Raw genomic sequence first — 10,075 nt, forward strand, 5'->3', positions numbered from 1 at the left:
TATGAAGTACATAAATACTTCATTTAAATTAAATAAAACAAACCAAGCAGTCTAAAAATCGGTTGCAAGTTAAGTAATCCATAGCTTTTTCATGTTAATCGAATAGTTCTAACGCAAGATGGCCAACGATTGCTTCTCCACTTTGGCTTCCTGGAGCCATCAGACATCTAGCCTTACTGATCTGTCTTGGTCATGGTGAGTATTGGTCTCCAGCATCGTTATTTTAATGTAACCCACAAGAAACTATTTATTTTGTACCCTTTCCATGTCAGTTCTGTGTATAATGAATTATTTTCTTTTGTGCATAATCAATAGATACAATAAACATAGATATATACAGCAAATTAGGGAACAAGGAAATGACCTCGAGACGTTTTTATGACGTCACATCTTCCTCCAAGGAGAGCTACTGGAAATGGAGAGCTCGAATTTTCAAGGATTTCCAGTGATTGAGTTTGCGTTCAGCTAGACACGCTTGCGGGAGCAAGTAAAGTCAATTGGGCCGGCATCATGACGGAGGAGGCAAACTCTGCGGTGAGTTTGAAACGAATCAAGAGGTTTTTATGACGGCCACCACGTGTGAACATCTTTTTCAGTGGATAGACGCAATCAAAATGCGAATTTCATTGTTAAGTATTACCAGTTTATTGTTTTTAACTTTACACTTTACAAATACAAACCTTCAAAGTTTATTAGAATGATCTATGAAGAGCAGTCATTGAAGAACGGGGGCGTCTCAACACTATTTCCGCATATCTGTGACATGCGGCGTTCCAATTGGCCAATGTGCACTTCCGTCATTGATTAGAAGCTCAGGATTGGACCTTTAAAACGAGAGAGGCGGCGTGACAAACTTGACAGCCAACAATTTGAAAATGCGCGTTTCCTCCCCTAAATTAGTTTAAAATCCGAAGATGGCGACAACTAAATGTGTTTGGCTACCCAATAATATAGTGAATATGGATGTAACTTCACGCATGACTCATATCCGACTTACCTTGGCCTATAATGGTAGCAGAGGTAGACCTCTGTAGGAGCTTCAATCATGTTATGCTTTCGAAACAAAGTTTTATTCTAGTGAATAAATTAATGTGCAAAATTCATCTGTCCGAAACTGACTAACTAACTAACTAAGTGCATTTTTATTTTGCGTACTTTTAAACGGTGGTTCCATTGGCATTGGTGCCTGGGTCTTTATGTATAGATATATTAGGGTTGTCACACAATATCGATATGGTGATATATCACGATACTTTGTGTTCCACCAGGTTATTGATATATTTTTTTTAACCAAAAATCCATATATATCCTCAAAAAGATGCCACTGTTGAATTTAAGAACCAATAGGTTGCTCCTGAAAATCTATACTAGTAAAATGTATTTTTTTAAAAAGAGACTAATTTATTTACTAAAGTGTAGCTCTTTTAAATTATGATTTTTTTACTGTAACATTCTCAGTCTGTAAGGAAGACAGTAACTTTTGACTGTTTAAATGCAAAAGTGCAAAAATAAACATTATTTACATGGCTTGTTTTTCTCTTTTATAGTATTAGTGTAGAATGTCGTAGATTGATTTCCTGACCCATTTATTGATTGTGAGATACAATCAATATTGTGAACCTTCGCCAATCGTTTGGTATTCTGATGTTTGCCAGCCGTTCTATGTCTGTTGTTTCTGTTTTATGGTTCCCCACATGTCGGAAATAAAGTTATTAATAAAGTATGCATAACCATTAAAATAATTCCAACCTTTCATATGCATATTTGGAATATTGTGAAATTAAAGGATTGACAAGTAAGGAGATGCTTTGTTTTAATTTATCAATGTCAGCCAACCGGTTTATATATTCTCTGGTAGTGTGTTGGTAACCATATAATATTGAGGAATATCAGTAATTAATGCTTAATTCATTGACAAGCTCTGAGCCACACCATAGACATATCTGCCCCTCCCTGCTTCGTATAACGGACTCCAAGTTCTGGTTCTTATCTTTTGGAAACAGGGATGAATTTGGGTGGAGGCTTTGAGAATGAAGGCTTGTCTGCTAAAAAAAAAGACTACTGTTTAGTATCTTGAGACTGCACAGTCCTTACCACAGAACTACTGGCAGACAATAGTTTCTACAATTTACAAGCCAACTGATGGAGAAAGAACTGTACAAGTATATCAGGGTGAAGTTAAATTATGGTTTACCTAGGAGGTGTATGGATATAACATCAGATGCGACTTCCTAAATTTCTTTTCTTATTGTTGTAGAATGGGGATGGAACGGTCTGTCGTCTCATCCGAATTGGAACACGCAAGAGTGAGGTACAGTATGGGTTATATTATTTGTCATAATACTATTATACATGAAAAACAGTTATTTGATTATTTTATTTAATATCCTTGATTTAAATCTGAATTTACCGCTACCTTTGACAGTAAAAAACATCCGATCCATTTTATCTGAGAGGACTTGTAACTGTTAGACTGGAGATGATAGTCTTTTGTTACAAGAGATTTAAACCAGGATAAAGCAATGTTGTGCTCTTCTTATAGTTGGCTCGTATTCAGACTAAAAGTGTTGCAGAAAAACTGAAAGAGCTCCACCCTGACATAAGTTTGGAAATAGGTAAGAATAATAGCTGGTGATATTGGTCAGATGTTTAGATTATTAACTCTTAAATACTGGTGTGTTAATAACAATCACATCTTAGTTATTTACTCAAATATGTCATCTTTTTTTAGTGGCTATGTCAACAATCGGGGACAAAATTCTTGATACGGCTTTATCGAAGGTAAGGTTTCTTAACAGACTTACATTAAGAAGTCTATGGTGCAAAAGTGATTTACAGTTACAGTACATTTAGAAAAGTCAGTTTTAGCAATTGTCTTTAAATAATTACTCAGTGAAAACCAAAATTGTTTTTGAATATTTTAGTGAGAGTGCTAATCACAATACAGTTCTGACACATTGTTTGCAAGAAGGTAGTGTGAAAGCCATTCACTCAGATGGTTTCCTAGTGAATTACCCATCAAGAAGAAAATATCACTGAAAGCCTTGTAGGAAATATGAACAGAACTATTATGTGAACCGAGAACCGAATGTATATCATGACATAACAGTGATTTAAAATCTCAATTAATCAGAAACATTTTTGTTTTTAACAGATTGGAGAGAAGAGTTTGTTCACCAAAGAGTTGGAGACCGCTTTGGAGAAAAATATGTGAGTATTACTGGCCAATCCAGTAACATGAATAGCAGAAAAACGTCAAACTTAAGTGTTTTTACCCATGTGTTCATGAAAGAAAAAGGAACAGTGGTCACAGAAGTATTTTAAATAAAATAAAACGTTATTAAAATTAACTCAAGAACAAACTTCAAAGGACAGTTGGGCAATGTTTATTTTTCAAAATCAACTACAGCAAGGCTGTACAGTGTACAGCAACTCCTAACCTGGTTAGGTTTAGGGTTAGGTGCAGGGGTGGCCACGTCCAGTCCTCGAGAGCCCCTATCCAGTCTTTTTTTCCATGCCTTCCTCCACCAACACACATGAATCAAATGATCAACTCATTAGCAAGCTGTCCAGAAGCTTCACACCGATCCCGATGATTTGATTCAGGTGTGTTGGTGGAGGGAGACATGGAAAAAAGACTGGATGGGGGCTCTCGAGGACCTGACTTGGCCACTCCTGCATCTAACCCTAACTCTAACCCTATTTAGGGTTAGGGTTAGGGTTAGAGTTAAGGTTAGAGTTAGGGTTAGAGTTAGGGTTAGGGTTAGGGTTAGGGTTAGGGTTAGGGTTAGGGTTAGGGTTAGGGTTAGGGTTAGGGTTAGGGTTAGGGTTAGGGTTAGGGTTAGGGTTAGGGTTAGAGTTAGGGTTAGAGTTAGGGTTAGAGTTGGGGTTAGAGTTGGGGTTAGAGTTGGGGTTAGAGTTGGGGTTAGGGTTAGGGTTAGGGTTAGAGTTAGGGTTAGGTGCAGTTTTGAAAAAAAGATGCACACTTATTTCAGTTGCATGTTGAGATTTAATCTTCAAAGTCCTTTTTCACCAATTTAATGATTGTATTATTCCAAGGAAATGAAGCACGTCTTCATGAGTCTTTCTCTGTGTCCTACAGGGTGGATCTGGTAGTCCATTCACTGAAGGACCTTCCTACTACATTGCCGCCCGGATTCACCATTGCAGCTGTGCTCAAGTTTGTTGCCTCCTTGTTTTAAGCAGCTGCTAATTTCATTTTTAATGCATTCAAATTTGGGGATTACACTGTATTAAAGTGTTGTTGGCTTTTGATTGCTTTCAGGAGAGAGAACCCCCATGATGCTGTTGTATTACATCCCAAAAATGTTGGGAAAACTTTGGAAACCCTCCCTGAAAAAAGGTAACTCAACTAGCTGCATAGTGTACTCCCACGTGAAAAAACAACAATAACACAAATTCATGTTATTTTTTTGGCAGTGTGATAGGCACCAGTTCACTGCGGCGTGCTGCTCAGTTGAAAAGAAGATTCCCCCATTTGGAGTTCAAAGATATCGTATCCTTCTTGATCAAATTTAATGAGCTCGTAACCAAAATGATAAATTACCTCAAACTAGAAGCTGATAAATTTTTCATATTCGAACTGACTCTGTCGATTTAATTGGAATATAAATGTATACCGTATACCTAATGTTGTTGCCAGGAAGCCATTATATGTTGTTTTGGAGGGGTTTTTCCTGAGCATGCCTTTCCAGCGTGGAAACTTGAACACAAGGTTGAAGAAACTGGATGAGAAGGAGGACTTTGCTGCTATCATCCTGGCTGCTGCCGGCCTCAAGAGAATGGGTTGGGAAGACAGAATCAGTCAGGTTCCCAATTATTTATTTTTTGTTTTTCAATTTGTGAGATTTTCTTCGTAGAATTGATTTTTTGAAATAAAAGTGCTTTGTAAGCCATCAATCTTAGCATATTGTCTGTCTTATGATAGATCCTCGAGCCTGAGGATTGCATGTATGCTGTTGGACAGGTAGGAACAATCATTCCTCCTTTTATTAATTTTGTGAAAAAACAATGCGCCCTTTAATCAAATACGTGTGTGTGCGTGTGTATATCAGGGTGCTCTGGCCGTGGAGGTTCGAGCCAAAGATACAGACCTCCTGGAGATGTTGTCCGTGCTGAACGACACAGACACAGTTCTGCGCTGCATCTCCGAAAGAGCTTTTCTCCGGCACCTGGTTCGTATGCACTCAAGCCGATATTTTCAGTGTATGACGTAACCTCTTAAGTTCAATCAACACTGTAAGCATCGAAATTCTATCTTTTATTTAACCCCTAAATTGATAAACAAGCGCTTGATCCAAAGCTTCCCTGTTCCTTTAAGATGCCACTAGATGGCACACATTATGTAAACAAGAAGGTTTCAGCACATGGTGCAGACTATAGCAAAAAATTCTCTTCTATCTGTTTGGTAAAATGAGTTGAGGATATTGAAAAGTCTATTACAGTGGTGTACAAACAAAGCAGTAATGTATATTTTTTGTACACTACTGGAACGAACTTTCCAGAACAAGGAGATGTTGAGTTACTACAAAAAATGTCAAGAAAATCACAACCAAGATATCTTTTACATTTTTTAATGACTTTGTTTATGGTATACTTCTGAAACTCTACGCAGTTTTCTACATTGATTGTATATAATGGAGATGTACTTTTTAAGTGTCCATCGCGATCTAGTGTTACAGCTGAGTAATGCAACAGAATGTAGTCTGTATTTAAGATTCTTTTGGATGCCTTATTTGGTGATATTTTCATAATTTGCCCCGGGTCAATTAAAAACTGGGCAGGGAGCTGGTCCGTGGTCATAGTTTGGACATCCCTGGCCCATTAGGTCAATTTGAACTCATTTTATATTTCTATTCCTCTGAATGAATAACTCATGTCTTTTGTAGGAGGGAGGCTGCAGTGTTCCCGTGGCTGTGCATACGCTGGTGAAAGACTCCCAGGTACATTATTTTGTTTTTATTTTTTTATTATTATTGTTTTTTTGAAACCCACAAATCACTGGTTAGTTGTGGAATTGGAGAAATGTATACCGTCTGTGTATATTCAATACTTAGATGTCTTCAGTTCAGACATCCAATCCAACCAAATGAATTGCAAATGTGTCACTGTCAATGGGATTGAAAGATTATAAATCACTTTCAGGTCCCCCAGTTCAGATGAATTGGACATGTATCCCTTTCAACGGCAGCAAATAAACTAATATTTTCAGCTCATCTGTCCACAGCTTTACTTGACGGGTGCCGTGTACAGCTTGGACGGTTCGGAATCTCTGAAGGACACCATGCAGACGAGCATCGCAGCAAGCGATAAGGTAACATTAGGTGTTCCTCATTTTTGCAGTGTTCAAGTCAGTCACTCAATTAATCTTTTGACTTGAGAAAAATAGCATATACGCAGTAAGTAGGATTTTGAGCATGCCGTAACCCGTTGCAGTCCTCGGAGGAAGGAGACCAGCAAGACCAGCACGTGGGAGTCACGGCCCTCAAGATCTGCAGCGTCTCTCAGGCCAATGCTGAGCGTCTGGGGGTGGAGCTGGCCAGCTTGCTGCTCAGCAAAGGAGCCAAAGAGATCCTGACCGTGGCCAGACAGCTCAATGATGCTAGATAAAGGTTACTCGAGCTATGGGTTATCCAGAGTTGTAGTTTGACTGCATTGGAAAATATTTTTCCTTATCAGATGGTAGTGGGGAAAACTATTATCTAGTGGGGTGGGCTCTTGATGTGTGATTATACCTCATTATTACACTTTTAATGTCACGCACCTAAAAGAAGGTGCACAATCCTTGTCCTAACAGATTTAAATGTGCTTTTTCAGTTGCTTTTTTTTAAAAATAATTTGCTATTTAAATATACGGTACCTACATATGTACAGTGCTATGAAAAAATGTTACCACCCTGGGAAATTTTCAATATTTTCACACAGAAATAATTTAGTGTCTGAATCAGCAACTTCATTTTCATCTATCCAAAAACTGATGTAACATTTCGGAAAAGAATCTTAAGTTCATTGGGCTAACACAATATTCCAGATGCATAAAATATCATCACCGCTGGGAAACAAAATGCAATCACAAGAAAATTCATTTTAAGATCGCTGATTGCATTTGGTTCCAATTTGAATCTCCTTTGAAAAGTCACGAGCTTGTGGAAAAAAATGGATCACAACCAATTCTTGTTGGGTGGCAGTGTGAAAAGGTAAAGGATTGTGACAATTGTCAAAGACTAGCCACCAAACACTAATATGCCAATAAAACTGGTTTCACTTTTTTGAATATCAAAAATAAAGTTGCTGATCCAAACATCCAATGATGTATAAATTGAAGTGGAAATTGAAAGTAGTGCCCAAACATTTTCATGCTCTTGCCTGCTGCCTGCATTAGCCACATTTAAAGTCAGTTTGAGACTACAATGCATTTTGTTTTACACAGCCTTTATTATAGTGTTTGTTTTTGCTTCTTGAGTTCAAGGTTGTTTTCAGCTTTAGTGTCAAATTTTTATTTGTAAATACCACAGTACTTGCTAACTTAAATGAGTTATTAAACTGTTTTCAAGTGGCCTTTTTTATGTTGTGATGTATATATGTTTTGACAAAAGTTTGGCGACACTCTTTCCTTGTCGACGATAATGTCAAATATTTATTCATCTTATTAGACGTGCTTCATAACTGAGCAAAGAATACCCCGAGATTTGGTACAAACGTAAAGCTGGCATGCAAAATGACTTGAATGGCTGGACATCGTAAGGCTTTTTCTTTAAAAAAAGTGGTCTATGTAAAGTAAAGCTTTTATTATTTTTTTAAATAAATACTATGTATATATAGTCAGGCTTTTTTTCTTTAAAAATGACCATGTATATTAAGGGTTTTTATTAAAAAATGACCATGTATAGTAAGGCTTTTTTATTTAAAAAAAACGACCATGTACAGTAAAGCGTTTTTCTTAAAAGACGACATAGTATAGTAAGGCTTTTTTTCTTAAAAAATGACATATATAGGCTTTTTTCTTTAAAGACGACATAGTATAGTAAGGCTTATTTTCTTTAAAAACGACACAGTATAGTAAGGCTTTTTTTGTCTTTAAAAACGACATAGTATAGTAAGGCTTTTTATTCACAAAAAAGACCATGTATAGTAAGGCTTTTTTCTTAAAAAATGACCATGTATAGTAAGGCTTTTTTGTTTAAAAAAGACCATGTATAGTAAGGCTTTTTTTTTCTCAAATTGTTTATTGAGGTAATGAAAAGGATAAATATAACTTCCAATCACATCATTTCAGAATACACTGTGGTCCAGTGGCAAGAACAATGGGTTGAAATTGAAGTTGGACACAAGTTCAAATCTGGAGTGAGTTCAAGTCAACTCTTTGCAAATCTCAAATTGTTTATTGAGGTGATGAAAATGATAAATATAACTTCCAATCAACTTATTTCTGAAGTCACTGTGGTCCAGTGGCAAGAACAATGGGTTGAAATTGAAGTTGGACACAAGTTCAAGTCTGGAGTGAGTTCAAGTCCACTCTTTGCAAATCTCAAATTGTTTATTGAGGTGATGAAAATGATAAATATAACTTCCAATCACCTCATTTCAGAAGTCACTGTGGTCCAGTGGCAAGAACAATGGGTTGAAATTGAAGTTGGACACAAGTTCAAATCTGGAGTGAGTTCAAGTCCACTCTTTGCAAATCTCAAATTGTTTATTGAGGTGATGAAAATGATAAATATAACTTCCAATCACCGCATTTCAGAAGTCACTGTGGTCCAGTGGCAAAGACAATGGGTCAGACAGACCTCAAGTTAGTGGATTTGACTGCCACGTGGGAAATGGGGTTCGAATCCCGCTCTCGTTTGACTAATCACTACACTAGTAGTTCAGTATATGGGTAATCCTTTTTTCATTCAAATAAAGACTCAGTCATTTTTTTCAGCAAAACAATATTTCCGGTCAGCCTTTGGCTGACCGGAAGACAGTTGGGAGGGGGGGGTTCCTGGTGGTGTTCGACAGTCAGCCTTCGGCTGACTGCCGACACCATACAGTTGTTGACTGGCGACACCGGGACGTGAACCCTCGACACCCATGTCGCAGGCAGGTGACTGACCTACTACACCACGAGGCGGCCCGCCTATAAATGATTGGAAGTTATATTTATCCTTTTCATTACCTAAATAAACAATTTGAGAATTGCAAAGAGAGGAATTGAACTCATTCCTGATTTGAACTTGAGTCCACCTGAAGTTCTGACCCATTGTCTTTGCCACTGGACCACAGTGACTTCTGAAATGATGTGATTGGAAGTTATATCTATCCTTTTCATTACCTAAATAAACAATTTGAGACTTGCAGAGTGGAATTGAACTCATTCCTGATTTGAACTTGAGTCCACCTGAAGTTCTGACCCATTGTCTTTGCCACTGGACCACAGTGACTTCTGACATGATGTGATTGGAAGTTATATCTATCCTTTTCATTACCTCAATAAACAATTTGAGAATTGCAAAGAGAGGAATTGAACTCATTCCTGATTTGAACTTGAGTCCACCTAAAGTTCTGACCCATTGTCTTTGCCACTGGACCACAGTGACTTCTGAAATGATGTGATTGGAAGTTATATCTATCCTTTTCATTACTTAAATAAACAATTTGAGAATTGCAAAGAGAGGAATTGAGCTCGTTCCTGATTTGAACTTGAGTCCACCTGAGTTCTGCCCCATTGTCTCTGCCACTGGACCACAGTGACTTCTGAAATGATGTGATTGGAAGTTATATCTATCCTTTTCATTACCTCAATAAACAATTTGAGAATTGCCAAGTGGAACTGAACTCACTCCTGATTTGAACTTGAGTCCACCTGAAGTTCTGACCCATTGTCTTTGCCACTGGACCACAGTGACTTCTGAAATGATGTGATTGGAAGTTATATCTATCCTTTTCATTACCTAAATAAACAATTTGTGAATTGCAAGGAGAGGAATTGAACTCATTCCTGATTTGAACTTGAGTCCACCTGAAGTTCTGACCCATTGTCTTTGCCACTGGACCACAGTGACTTCTGAAATGA

General features: G+C 37.6%; 1 protein-coding gene across 3 annotated transcripts; it reads left to right on the forward strand.

The window, feature by feature from the left end:
* Nucleotides 1–119: 119 nt before the first annotated feature.
* LOC144083387 (porphobilinogen deaminase-like) lies at nt 120–7,578 on the forward strand. 3 transcript variants are annotated; one of them, XM_077611197.1, is made up of 15 exons: nt 120–195; nt 402–534; nt 2,258–2,311; nt 2,543–2,615; nt 2,732–2,781; nt 3,155–3,210; nt 4,103–4,180; nt 4,286–4,363; nt 4,441–4,516; nt 4,716–4,829; nt 4,949–4,987; nt 5,076–5,195; nt 5,910–5,963; nt 6,248–6,334; nt 6,457–7,578. In XM_077611197.1, the coding sequence occupies exons 2-15, from the start codon at nt 511–513 to the stop codon at nt 6,628–6,630; spliced, it is 1,077 nt and encodes a 358-aa protein (XP_077467323.1). In that variant the 5' UTR covers nt 120–195; nt 402–510; the 3' UTR covers nt 6,631–7,578. The 3 variants fall into 3 exon arrangements, with proteins under 3 accessions (XP_077467323.1, XP_077467322.1, XP_077467321.1); XM_077611196.1 differs by having other exon boundaries at nt 121–195; nt 331–534; XM_077611195.1 differs by having other exon boundaries at nt 143–195; nt 316–534.
* The last annotated feature ends 2,497 nt before the right edge of the window (nt 7,579–10,075 follow it).

The sequence above is a fragment of the Stigmatopora argus genome, chromosome 10 (genome assembly GCF_051989625.1).
Source record: "Stigmatopora argus isolate UIUO_Sarg chromosome 10, RoL_Sarg_1.0, whole genome shotgun sequence".
NCBI classification, from domain to species: domain Eukaryota; kingdom Metazoa; phylum Chordata; class Actinopteri; order Syngnathiformes; family Syngnathidae; genus Stigmatopora; species Stigmatopora argus.

Excerpts from the sequence above, each read along its gene's own strand:
- LOC144083387 (XM_077611197.1), top strand. The coding sequence starts at position 511 with ATGACGGAGGAGGCAAACTCTGCG. Across the intron at positions 3,211-4,102 it reads ACCGCTTTGGAGAAAAATAT|GGTGGATCTGGTAGTCCATT; the intron begins GTGAGTATTACT and ends TGTGTCCTACAG. Across the intron at positions 5,964-6,247 it reads CGCTGGTGAAAGACTCCCAG|CTTTACTTGACGGGTGCCGT; the intron begins GTACATTATTTT and ends ATCTGTCCACAG.